General features: G+C 36.6%; 1 protein-coding gene across 3 annotated transcripts in view; it reads right to left on the reverse strand.

Moving 5' to 3' along the window:
- Positions 1–781: 781 nt before the first annotated feature.
- The window catches only part of sema4ab (sema domain, immunoglobulin domain (Ig), transmembrane domain (TM) and short cytoplasmic domain, (semaphorin) 4Ab), a 45,147-nt gene continuing 31,568 nt past the window's right edge, over positions 782–14,360 (reverse strand). For 2 of the 3 annotated variants that reach the window (XM_067361730.1, XM_067361729.1), the window contains exons 7-15: positions 10,646–10,768; positions 10,392–10,519; positions 10,039–10,220; positions 9,797–9,941; positions 6,763–6,952; positions 5,841–5,956; positions 4,910–5,070; positions 4,652–4,740; positions 782–3,454 (exon numbers count right to left, since the gene is read on the reverse strand). In XM_067361730.1, the coding sequence (XP_067217831.1) occupies positions 2,589–3,454; positions 4,652–4,740; positions 4,910–5,070; positions 5,841–5,956; positions 6,763–6,952; positions 9,797–9,941; positions 10,039–10,220; positions 10,392–10,519; positions 10,646–10,768 (2,000 nt within the window). In that variant the 3' untranslated portion in view covers positions 782–2,588. The remainder of the gene's footprint in view (positions 3,455–4,651; positions 4,741–4,909; positions 5,071–5,840; positions 5,957–6,762; positions 6,953–9,796; positions 9,942–10,038; positions 10,221–10,391; positions 10,520–10,645; positions 10,769–14,360) is intronic. The other variant, XM_067361731.1, reaches the window with a different exon arrangement.

Raw genomic sequence — 14,360 nt, forward strand, 5'->3', positions numbered from 1 at the left:
GCTGGAAAGGGTTCAAACATGCAAAAATGCTTGAAAACTGAAGAATCTGCAGGACTTGGAGGATTTTTCTGAAGAACAGAGCTCAGTTTAACTGCTCAGAACAAACAAGGGATTCATGAATAACCATCACAAAACAAAAACATCAGTCGTGGATCATCAGGTAACCACACACAGTATTGAGAATCAATGGTTCACAAACTTATGAATGGGGTAATTTTAATAAATTCAGCTATTTTTTTGTCTTGTGAATTATATGTAAACATTTTTATGTAAAATATCTTAATCAGGAAAGTACTAAAAAAATATCATAAAGTATGATCTCTCTTATTTTGTTAAAATTTTTCACATTTTCACAGATTCTGCAAGGGGGTTCACAAACTTTCAAGCGGCACTGTAATATATATATATATATATATATATATATATATATATATATATATACACACAATTGTTTTTACACAAACGCATTACTTAGCTTCAGAAAAGCTTGGGCTAATTTTCATTTAAAAGTGAACTAATCCTTTAGTCTCAATTGACAGCATTTGTGGCATAATGTTAATTATCATAAAAATATATATTTCTTAAAAAAATGGTTACAGTGCATTTACATTTGAAATATGAAAGGTGCCCTAAAACATCACCAGATGAAGAGCAATTTAAATGGCCTTTGTAGTTGTTACTATTGACTGTGTGACTGTCTATAGATTTTTACTTTTTGTATTCTGATGCCACCTAGTGGCAATAAAATCAAGTTTTTTTTTTTAAGGACATGAGATGTAAACACTTTAAATCAATATCTTTTATTTTCAAAACAGCCTGCTTTATAGGCTATAAAAAAATAAACAGAATCTTTCAAAAACAGTGGCATGCAGGGAAATGCATCTAGTCCTGTGACAGACTTCACATATTGGGCTTCGAGTGGACTCAGATATCCAGCTAAAGACCAACAGAAAATTAAACTGTTCCTTGAACCACTAGAAAGAACATGTTCTCCTTTCTCTGATTATAAAATACAGATTTGGCAATATCACATTTTACAAGTGATTTCCCCAGAATGAAGACTTCAAATCCGTACCGTTCAGTGACAAAATCACAGGCTGGGAAGGAAAACAACAAACAAAAGATTGGTTTAGGTCACTCCCATCTAGAAGTAGCTGCAATCAGGCCCAATATACCGATGTGCAAAGACAAAACACAGCAACTACCATTTAAAAAAAAAAAAAGAAAAAAAAAAAAGACAAGACCAAAATCAGGTCTCTTTGACTGCAATTTGTTCTGTGAAGGATTTGGTTTGGCTCAACTTTGCTCAATTTACGTAGATTCCAGTTTTGATGCAGTTACTGTGCTTTGCAGTTAGGGTATAGTGAAGTGGTCAATAATGAAGAGGTAACCAGGCTACACGGTTCTATAACAGGTCCAACGTACCTAAAAACACTTGAGTATTATTTTTCATATTGAGATATTTTTATGTTGAAATATAATGATAGAGATACATCTACCCGTACTTACACATGACTGATCAGCAAAAATTTGTAACGCATTACACAAAATACTCAAAAACAAACCACTTGAAAAGCATCTTTGAAAGCTTCATTTTTTGCATCGGTGCAAAGATAAAGGTACAAGTCTACCCAAAAATGAAAATTCTGTCAGCATTTTCGCACCCTAATGTTGTTTCAAACCTTTTTGACTTTGTTCTGTGGAGCATTAAAGATATTTTGAAGAATGTTGGTAAACAGCTTCGGTTCCCATTGACCTCCCTTACATTTTTTGACCATGCAATGCAAGTAAATGGGAAGTGAAATGGTTTGGTTCTCAACATTCTTCAAAATATCCTCTTTTTTGTTCCACAAAAGAAAAAGTCATACAGGTTTGGAACGACATGAGGGAGTGTAAATGATGACAGAATTTCCATTTTTGGCTATGAAAGAAAAAAGAAAACATACCTCGTCTTGACATTTAAAATTTGGAATTAGACAAGAATAAGGAATAAAGGCAAAGACTAAAAATGTGCGATATAGCGACTCCGAACAAGGTAGACAGAGTACTGGAAACTGAATGGTTTATGTGAAGGGACAATCTGAAATTTGCAAATGTTGCAGATAATCAATTTAGTTAAGCTGCCTCTCTTAGGAAATTTTAGTCATTTTAAACTTTAAGGTCCATTAAAAATTGTGATATAAGACTTCAAACTGAGATGAATTAAATGTTTCCCATATCAATTAAAAAGGTTGAAGAGATCAATGAAAATCTTAAAATGTCCATCTATATATTTCACTTATGATTTAAGAGAGGCATAAAATCTGATACACTTTAAACTGAAACAAACAATTGTCACATAAATTACAGCTTAAATATCAACAAACTGAAAATGTACAATAGTACCTAGAGTTAAAGATCTTTGAGTCTTACAGCTTCAAAAGGTTTGGTCCAATGTGCCATTTTTACCAGTTTTTATTTATTTATTTATTTTTCTGACTGCAAAGTGATCCTGCAAGTGGTTCAGCGAAAGGGCTTGATACAGCAGAAGCCCAGTTTGGCTCAGAAAAGAGGTTTACAGTGAGAGGGTACCATCACAGTGTCCGCCCTCAGATGGGTGTGTTGGGTAGGTGACCGTTAGAGTTGTTCAGCATACTGTTGCTCAGTGTGATGGGAGATTTGCCGTTATGTGCCTGACCATTGTGGGATTGTCCGTTAGGAGCTTGTCTGTTCCGCTTTTCCAAACCTGGCGAATGCCCTCTGAGAGACTCTCTCTCCTGGGGCGTCGCACTTCCTCCCTTTTCGGCATCCCTGCGAGAAGTAATTTGTGGGACTGTCTTGCTCTGACAAAGATGCCTGAACCTGTTAAACGCGATGGTTAACAAGGCACTGATGCACAGAGCTAACAGAACGGACACCACCACTAGCTCCTTCAAGTAGGTGGGTTTGTTCACTTGCTGGAGGTTTTCGCCAGGCTCAATCATTGGTGAGTTTTCCTTTTTCGTTCCAGACCAGTGAGTGAAGTTTCTTTTGCGGATCGTGACCGCCAGCGAATCTTTGTGTGTGACAGTAGTAGGATCCACATCTTCTGGTTTAGGTCTCGGCTCTGCCTGCTTGGTTATCATCCACCTAGGAGTGGAAATAGAGGTTTTATTTTCCATTTCGGCAGGTGGGGTGCTCTGCGGGCGGCTCGGGGAAGCTGGTAGGATGGTGGGGCTGCTCTTTTGTTTAACGTGGTAGACGACCAGTGTTTGGCTATAGCCATTCTCCACAGCCTGACACAGGTAGTGTCCCAGGGTGGACGGGGTCGCCACAAAGCTGAGGCTGCCGTTGTCTGGCTGAATGTAGATTTTGGGCGAGAGCTGGCTGTTAAGACGCTCCCAGTGGCGTTTGGCGAGGAGTGATGCTTTTGGGCACTGCAGGTGCACTACCTCGTTTAGAGACACAGACACCACTTCACCTGGAGGACACACAGCTGAGGAGGTCAGGGGTCAAGGGTCAGTATATGACACCACGACAGCAACACAGGCATGCAGTTAAACCAGTACTATTTATGACACTTTCCATGAGTAAATACTAAACCTGGCTTGAAAAGGTGTTTAACCTTTGAAAATGTGAAAACGTTTCATGTCAACCTTAAGAGGTCAAATTAAATATATAAATATGTATAATATAATGAAATATATAAATTAAATATTTGTATAATATATTCTGATATCGTTTTATATTTAACTTTCAGTTTTTGTATATATATATATATATATATATATATATATATATATATATATATATATATATATATATATATATATATATATATATATATATATATATATATATAAAAACATATAATTGTTGAATGCAATTGTGTGGAAAATGCCATAAATAGTATTGAACACACTCAAAGGTCCAAGTAAAAATGAGACAAATAAGAATATTTCAGGGACTTCTATTGAGTTACCCAAGTACAACATTTGAACCTGCAATAAATTAAATTAAGGGGCTGTTTACACAACACTGTTTTCAACTAAAAACTGAAAAGTTTTTATGTGTTTTGGTTGTTCATTTACACAACGATGGCGTTTTGGTGGCCTGAAAATGCAAGCTTTTGAAAACGGGTTTCAAAGTGCAAGTTTTTGAAAACAATACTGTTGTCACCTCTGTGTAAACTGCAAAAACACATATCTGTGAAAACGGTGACGGAATGCACATGCATATTCAAGTTAAGTCCATCCACCTTATTTTTCAATGCAAAGGTAATGTGTTTTCTGTGAATGTGTGAGACTTCCGATTTATTAGCCATTATAGGGAAATAACGAGTGCAGTAAACTGTAAAAATAAGGTGGACAGGCATGCACGTTTGGCGCGAGCGCTCTGTAAAAGAATGCGTTGACATCGCCATCGCCATCTACATCTGTCTGGCATGTGTAATACAGCGTTTTTAGGCATTTCTGTGGATCTGTGTGAACGGGGGTAGTTTTGATAACGTTGTCATCTGTACAAAGAAAAAACTTTTCTGTTTTTAGTACATTGTTGTCGTGTAAACGTACCCTAAGATTAAATTAATGATACACAATTAAAAAGGATAAAAATTGAGCCTCTTGGGATAGAAACACCTATTTATACACTGATATCTACACATTATAAAGATGTACACATTAACTGTACTCACTTGAAGGGGTTCGGGACTGGCCAGAGCGTGACCTGGGGGTCACATTTTTACACTGCTCCGAAACATTACCCCCATCTACATCCTGGACACTGTGAAAAGCAGTGAAAGGAGAGATTAAAAACAACGGACAGTGGTATGCTGATGTAACCTAACCAATGTGAATTCTGAAATCTGGAATACAAGCTCAATAAAACAACCGCATATTTGATTAGGGAGTATTTGTTAGGTTTGAATACACTTGGCTGTGATGAAACTTACAGTTGGTCCTGACTAGTTATGTCTGTGCAGACTTTCATCACAGGGTTCCAGCCACAGAAGGGGTCTCTGGCTAGAATACACTCAGCACAGCTCCAGTAGTAAGAACAGTTGGACACTGGTACTGACACCACTCCTTCTGAAGAGCCTATCAGCACTGCACCCTGGGGGAGAGACAAACTATTACAATTAATCACAATTTTTCTTTCCTTCATAAAATCCATTTCAAATACATTAATACATATTAAATTTAAACTACACCTTTTCAAAATAGACTAGTTGGTGTTAAGGAACCCATGTATATTCATTTGAATGGATAAGATACAATTTTTCATAAATAAATATTATTAAAATTATGCCATAACTGTTCATTTTAAAAGTCAGTGAAAAGGTACATAGCATACAGCTCTCAGAAAAGCCATGTGTCTAAACAGAACTGCTGTCTGCCTTCTAAATTCACTCCAATCTAAGTTTATTAGCATGAGGCTACTTAGGGGGAAATTCCTTTTGAACAAACGTCTACGCAAATAAACACTACACTAGAAAACTTCTCACACACCTCCATCTAACCCAATTACTGAAGAAATGTGACTGCTAAGGTCAGTACGTAAAGATTTACGTGACTTGTGGGTCAGTGAAACAATCCATTTGAACACTTTTATACAGTTTACTTCTATTTAACAAACAATTCTCAGAATTAAATGTATCTAATAATGACAGTGTGCTGTGAACAACTGTGCTCTAATTGGCTGAGCAGCATGAAAGGAGTGATCTGACCCACCATGTACAGCTGGCACACCAGTCACTTGATAGACTTGATGCAAAGAGTATGAAATTGTGTGTGTAGTGAGTTTTATTGTGTATTAAATACAGACACACATAGATGGTTGTTCTTTGAGTAAAGCTAGTAAATGACACCTGAAGTAACGGGTACCTTAGAGACTGAAAGCAGGATGTTTTTGACCAGCTGAGGTTGATGAAACACTTGGATCTCCTCAATGATGTGAGCTCCGTTCTGTAAGATCACAGCTTTGTGCAGGTAGCCCGACTCTACAGGAAACAGAGTTAAATTGATATCAAGATAGTTAAAAAAAAAAAAACTTGAGAGGGGAAAACTATTATAAGAAACAATAATGAAGTCACACAAAAAAAATAAAATAAAAAATAAAACAATACATGTATTTCTTTGATGTCTGGGAAAATATGTGATGTTCTACAGTCTCAAGGGGTTTTCGCAGTTATAGGAACTAGCCACCAGTGTGGTTCCCTGAGAGCTAATATTGCCCCCTGGGCCATTTCCTGGTTGCATTCGCATCGGCAGAGGGAACTCTGAAGCGGCCGACAGTGGTGTCATTTAAGCGCAGCAAATCTTACAAACGTCAACAACTGGTAAATGGAGGACACCGTGATTGGAGCCATTTTTATTGTCTGTCGTGGGTTTTGTGATAATAGAGATGGAAAGTAAATGCATAATTTACATGATTGAAAGAGCAAAAAGTAGGGCTAAAGAGATGTAATCTCCATCACAACTTGCAGTGTGACATATCCTCGACACTGAGAAAAGAACAAACCCCCAGACAACAATACTGTTTTGCATTCTCGTGAAATAAACATGTTTACATGGCTTTTTAAAAATGCAGAGTGCCGGTGTTTCATATGCATTTGTGCAGGAAATTTAGTGCAGAACAGAAATAAAAGGTTGCTTCAACTTTTACCTTAATCCTGTTTGAAATACAATGCATAATGATACTTAGAATCATTTAAGCAATCAATAAACCTAGTGACAAAGAAAAACATCTCCAATATCAGTCCAACTGTGATTTTTGATGATGACTGTGATAATGACCAATATTTACCAGTAAGCAGGTAAAGCACAGTGTAATATCTGCCGCGTGCTCCGCGCACTCTCTGAGCTGCAATGTTGCTGTAGCTCTTATCAGACGACACCATGGTCAGGCCCTGATTTACTGGTGGAACACTTTTATCAGCCAGGAAGTTGTCCTTAACAAAGCGCAGAGTGTTGTCCGATGCATTATGGAGGCCACACTGCAGAGATTAACAGCAGAAATTTGAATGGTTTGATTTAAGGGCATAAGAAAAAAGAAGAAGAAGAGAATTTGGTTAATAATAAAATAAAATAAAATAAATATTAAGTGTAAAAATAAAAATATTTTGGGTTCAAACAGTAAATACAGTAAAAACAGTATAATTGTGAAATATTACAATTTAAAAGAACTGTTTTATACTAAGTTGAATATATTATAAAATTTAATTTATGATAACAAATCAGAATTTTCATCAGCCATTACTCGTCTTCAGTGTCACATGACCCTTCAGAAATCATTCTAATATTTTGATTTAGTGCTCAAAATACTTTTCTTATTATTATCAACATTGAAAACAGTTGTGTTGCAGTTTGGTTAGTTCACAAAAAAATGAAAATTCTGTCATTTATTACTCACCCTCATGCCGTTCCACACCTGTAAGACCTTTGTTAATCTTCGGAACACAAATTAAGATATTTTAGTTGAAATTCGATGGCTCCGTGAGGCCTTCATAGGGAGCAATTTACACTTCCTCTCTCAAGATCCATTTATGTACTAAAAACATATTTAAATCGGTTCATGTGAGTACAGTGGTTCGATATTAATATTATAAAGAGACGAGAATATTTTTGGAGCGCCAAAAAAAATAAATAACGACTTATTTAGTGATGGCTGATTTCAAAACGCTGCTTCAGGAAGATTCGGAGCACAAATGAATCAGTGTGTCGAATCCGCAGTTCGGAGCGCCAAAGTCACGTGATTTCAGCCGATGGCAGTTTGACACGCGATCTGAATCCTGATTCGATACACTGATTCATTTATGCTTCGAAGCTTCCTGAAGCATTGTTTTGAAATCAGCCATCACTAAATAAGTCGTTATTTTGTCTTTTTTGGCGCTCCAAAATATTATCGTCGCTTTATAATATTAATATTGAACCACTGTACTCACACGAACTGATTTAAATATGTTTTTAGTACCTTTATGGATCTTGATAGAGGAAGTGTCATTGTTCCCTATGGAGGCCTCATTGAGCCATCGGATTTCAACTAAAATATCTTAATTTGTGTTCCGAAGATTAACGAAGGTTCTACGGGTGTGGAACGGCATGAGGGTGAGTAATTAATGACAGAATTTTCATTTTTGGGTGAACTAACCCTTTAAAGTGCATATTGCAGGTTTAACATTTTTTTTCGAGATGAATATATAACCTTGTACAAAAATACCATATAAAAAGGTACTGCAGGGTTTAAAAATGTTTTGCGAGACATAAGGGCATTAATTTAGTAGATAAAGTGACGGTCTCTGTAAAAAGAGCGTCGCATCATTTTACGTCACTACAGGGAGATGTTCGCAGAGCTCTGTGTTGATTCAGTGCAACAAGAAAAACTACGCTGCCATCTTCTGTGCCGGGGTTTGTTTTGTGCAGGTGAAGAGACGGGGCTTCACTTCTGCATCTGCGTCGGAAAACGTGTTCATTTTAGACTGGAGGATGATCATCCTGGCGATATGATGGGAGTTCAACATTGTAATACTTCTGTAAATGATTATATTAAATTAATAAACTTACACACTATGCTTCTTCACCGTTTTTACTTGAATCAATTTCAACACTGATAAATACAAATTATGTACACATGCATACAGTCTCACACTTACACAAAACAGTTTTGAATGATGTGCTGGTAATGTAAATACTCCAATTTCATGCATGCCATGTATGTAAACTTTTATATACATAAGTTCACACAACTACATAATCACGGCGTCATACATCCTCACCTGATCCTCACACTATCAGTAAATGGGCACGGAATAAACTCATAACACAGAATTAATGAATAAAGGATAACATGAAATACATACAGTAAGTTAACACTATATGTTTGGCCGCCGGCGGGAGACATGATCACGGATCCGTCAGAGATGCAGCTCGATGAAGACTTACGGTGCACATTTTAAGTTTTGTGTTTATTACATTTGCTAACTACCAAATCAGTCGTGATGAGAAACGGCTATATCACGTAACGTAAGTGTGGACGGATATTAACGCGTGTGACATACGCCTGATCAAGGTTTATTAGTTTCTGTTATTAGTAATCAGTTAGGCCTACTCCTAGATGACCAATAGCTTTGCTATTGCCTGATTCATGATAATAATCTGTACAATATTGTGATCTGAGCACATGTCGTTAACGTTATATCTATAAGCTAACACCAGTCTCTGTCCTGTTCTCCACTGCTTCTCTTCACACAACAGCTCAATTTGTCTCTTTTGACCGTTATTCTGTCTAATTCTGGCCTGTCCCTGCTCTCTTGACCACATAGCAGGCTAATTGTATGGCTGTGATTATTTATACGAGTATAAATAAGCATTTACAATTTCCTCAGCATCCGAACTGTCATTGCGATCCATTGTTTTCCTATAGTTTATATTGATCGCATTCCCTTCAGTGACGTCACGTCCGATTTGGCATTTTTCAGATGCAGAAGTAAAATTCTCTCACAAAAAACGACTCCAGAAGCCTATGTAGCATATTTATGCATGTTTTTTCAAGAAAATCTATTTCATACATTATTTTTCTACACATTGAATCACTAAAGCTCTAACCTGCAATATGCCCTTTAATATACATGTGATACATTTTTTTAGGATTCTTTGATGAACAGAACATTCAAAGGAACAGAATTTATTTGAAATAGAAATCTTTTGTAATATTATAAATGTTATAAACTGTCATTTTTGATTAAATTAATGCACCTGTGCATTCATTTCTTACTGACCCTAAACTTCTGAACGGTGTATAATAAAATAAAATGACAAAAAAATAAAATAAAGACACTAACCTCTCCAGGGTTTGCCATTTGCTCCTGTACCCGTGTGCTCCATTTCAAAGTGTCCCGATTCAGAACCTTGTAACGTCCTGCAAACACCTTTTTAATATCTTTGAGGCTGAAAGCACACACAGCTGAACGACCCAAGTTTACTTGCCTAACAAACAAAACAAACATTGAGATAAGCTTTTTAAAGAAAAACAGCAAAATATAAAATATATCCAAACTCAGAATAATAAATTATGTTTCCTCACCACTGAGAACTGAAAATCCCATAGAATAGAGTTTCGTCCTCAGATGCGCCCTCCAGTGGTGGAAGGCTGACAATGTCCTGTAGGACGTTGTATGGCAGCTCTTGGTTGGCATGACATAGTAGCTGAGCCTTGGCAAAGGTGGTCCAGCGTTTCTGAAGAGTACGCTGCCCACCCACATCACTCTAAAGAGAGATTAACACCAACTGAGAATGACATTTTTAATAAAACCATTTCAAATTAAACAATTAATCATTCATATGAAATTGATGAATCTGTAAATGTGCTAACTAAAATGCCATGTTAAAAAAAACAAGCTCACAAATGCAAGAAACACATCAATAATCAACACTTACTGTACAAACTTGTGCAACACGAGACACCGTAAACTTGTCAATGAAGTCGTACTCTTTTCCAATCTCACTAAAGAAGAAATAAACCTTTTCCTCACTGGGAGCATACATGGAGCGGATGAAAGTAGGATCTGGAATTGTGTAGTGAAAAAGAAAGCAGTATAGTTATACAGCAAAGCAAAAGCAAATTCAGAATCATTAAAATCTCTGCCTCTCTCTTTGCTTTTGTGGCAGCATTAAAAACAAAGTTTTCTTACCTTCTAACCAGCCAAGCGTATCATCCAGTTTCAGATCAACATGGCTGCCTTCGCTCAAGTAGCGTGAAATGACAGGTCGAGTTCCCCTGTAGTCTGCCACTGTTCCTGTATACAGTTCTCCATCTGAAACAAATACACATGGCAGACACATCTTTATCTCACCTAAGCATTCATAATTTCAGTCGTTACCGTCAAGCTAATTTGCTTAAAATACAAGATCTCATTTGTGGTTTTAGAAAGTCATATGAACTCCTTTTATGATGCTTTTTGGATATTGGTGTCTTCCATTTTGCTTGTGTGGAAAACGGGGGGTTTTCACAGTGAACATTTTGGCTTCCACAAAGAACCTCTCAGTAAATAATTCCTAAAAGAACATTTATTATTATTATTATGAAGAACATTTTGATAATCAGAGGGACCTTTTTTTCTGCTATAAAGAACCCTTTGTGCAATGATGTTAAAAGGTCTTCATGGAACTACAGATGCCAATAAAGAACCTTTATTTTTAACAGTATATTATAAGCACACAACAAACAACAGTGTGTGCTAAGTGGGGTTCATGCATGGATTTAAACAGGCCTGTCCGACTGATGATGAGGTGAATGTGAAGTGAACATTCTCAGGCCTCATGTCTGAAGTCACATGTCAGCCACCCAAAGATAAGTAGATCAGGACCAGGATTTACGAACAAGAAGATTACCAGTGTCTGTTCACTGAGAGAAATCTGCTTGTCTCTCTCTTTTTCAATCTATTTTTCATTATAACTAGGCCAATTTCACACCACACACATAAGTAGCGTGTAGGAGAAGCATCAGCAATAACTACAGCGTAACTTTTCACACTGACTGTTTTTGCAACATAATGGAGATGATGCTCTATATGGAAAATGAAGTAATTTCTGGGTTGCTACTTTAAGTATTTCCTTTAATAATCCATAAATTATTAAATGATATGGGTGCTCCAATTGATCGGGCACAGATCGTTATCGGAAGATAACAGCTTTATAATTAAAGCTGCTGTCACAACTTTTTTTGTGTTCAAAATTTACAAAAATTATATAATGAGAATGTACAACATGAATCCATTTTCCAAACCGTGTTTTTGCTTACCCTGAATCATTATGGTACACTTATAATAAGTGTTTATATTCTGACTATTTCAGACCGGACTGGTAGGACCCGCCGCAGAGTATAACAGAAACTGCGTGACTCGACATAGACATAGACATACATGGAGAAAAGTAGTTCCAGCTACAATGTTCTTCCACAAGACGCGTGCAGTTCTGTTTATTAACCGCTAGAGGGCCAAAAATCACGGACTGCAGCTTTAATATAAATAATTTGGTGGTCTCTATGAAGGCCGATCAGATGACGCAAAACACGCAAGACAATTTTTCTATGAACAGCTAAAATTGCTTCACTACACTCACTGATCTGCCGGTTCAACCAGGTGTCTGAAAACATTTGCAACATCTTTGCAGAGAGCGGACACATTGCAATGACAGCCACCCTACGGCAATGACAACAAGAACCTAGAGCATTTTAGTGCATTTCTTTCCTTCACAGTGGAGCTTTTTCATTCGACACTAAAAGCCCAATCTTAATATCCAAATCAGCTAGATCAGTGATTGTCAAAAAATACAGTCAATTCAATAAAAAAAAAAACATTTATTAAAACTGCATTGAGCTGTAAATGTGATACTGTTCCTCACGCAGCTTTCTGTGCACGCGCTCTGAGACGGAATGGGACACGGACAAGGAAATTGAACTTTGAGCTTTGAGTTTGTGTCTGAATGATCAAATACACACAGAAATATGTTAAAATGGCCAGCTTGGTGAGCATTCGTTTATAACATCCGCCGGTTATGTCTTAAATGAACATAATCAGTTAGGAAATAAGTCACGTGTAACAGTATATTGTCGTCGGTGTCATTAATGCTAATAAAACAACAAAAGGTCAAGTGAAAAATCACTCACTGCTCTTTAGTAGATTTAGTAGGATTAATCTATATTTATAGAGTGAAAATAATGCAGTGTTGTTTTACATTACATTTTTACTTTCTGTTGATGAAGACTATTCTGTTTTTATTTATTTACTAATTTATTTCACAGGAATAAGCTCTAAGATGTTCCTAATCACTTCTAATAGAGGGAATGTAGTATGTTGCACATGTTGCTTGACAATCAGTGAGTTGTTAATTCACGATACTTTCTTATCTCTTATTTCTTTTATAATTAAAGTACATTATTGTTAAGAATGGTTGGCCTATTATCTGTGATCGCATCGGCTAATACTGCTTTCAGTGATCGGCCCGAAAAATACTAAATCGGAGCACCCTTATTAAATGATTATCGGGAAGAGATGTGTTTATTACAATTATTTTAACTTTGGTCATCAAGTAGTCTAATTTAGGATGATGACCATATTTAATTGCATCAAAATTAAATAATTTAAACATAATGGAACCCAAACCCAAAAGTGTAGCAGAAAAACTGCTTAAATCATCTGGTTTCAGTCAGATTTACTGAACACAGGGCTTCACTATAGAGGGTGCTGTCATTTTCTATTCACATATTTTATGCTTAAGCTGTGTTGGTACCCAGCGAATCACTATCAAATTCTCTACTAAAATACTTTATCACTTTAACTTTTATTATATATTTTTTTATTCACTTTTCTAAATTCTTTAAAATATTTTTGCGCTACTTGTTTGTATTAATAAAGTGTCAGACCAAACACAAGTCAAGCATGGAGTGCCACAGGGCTCAGCTATTTTTTATTTTACTTTCCCTTTGGGGAACATTATCAGGAAACAAGACTTTAGTTACCTCTGTTATGCAAATTAAACTCAACTTTATATTTCCTTCAAACCTGAGCCAAGTTAGCAGAATGTTTTTGTGATATCAAAGACTGGATGATTTCCTTTCTCTCAGTTCTGACAAAACAGAGGTATTAGTTACTGGACCAAAAATCTCTGCGCATAGAATATAATGATAATGATAATAGTTATATATAATGAAGTTTCATACAAGCCTATCATACAAGTCTATTGCAAAACAGTCATGAAACTCTAGATGGCACAGGCAAACGCATAATTTACTACATGGCACAAGCCGATTGGCTTCTGCTGATTATGCATCCAATAAGCTTGTTTGCGCAACATTAAAGTAGTCTAGTTCAGTGTTCACTTTAAGCTAGTCCTGCTATCAGAGTTCCTCTAAAAACCCTTTACCTCCCCCAGCTCCACCTGCCTAGATCTGCTACAGGATTTATGTATGCCTATTCATGTAGCAGCAGTAACATGCTCACAGCTGTGTGTCTGTGTATCTATTTGCAGAAGCATAGTTCATACTTGCTCTGAAGGAGCAGCAGCATAGTCCATGCATAGTCCATGAAAACCAAATGCATTAACAGTAGGCCTGCACGATTCTGGGAAAAATATTAATCACGATTTTTTAGCTTAGAATTGATATCACGATTCTCTACAACGATTTTTTTTCTCATGAAATGTAATGTTTATAGCACACATGAACCATGACAAAACAAAACAAATTGGAAGTAACGTACCAAAAATATTTGTTTTGGCACCTATAGAACATTGCACATCACCACAAGCCTGTAAACATAGAGGCTTCAATGAATAGAACTACCGCGCTCGCTCGACGAGTGAAACACGAGACTAGCGTTCACACCAAACGCGAATAGAGTCAAATTC

The sequence above is a fragment of the Chanodichthys erythropterus genome, chromosome 15 (assembly GCF_024489055.1).
Source record: "Chanodichthys erythropterus isolate Z2021 chromosome 15, ASM2448905v1, whole genome shotgun sequence".
Lineage (NCBI taxonomy): Eukaryota > Metazoa > Chordata > Actinopteri > Cypriniformes > Xenocyprididae > Chanodichthys > Chanodichthys erythropterus.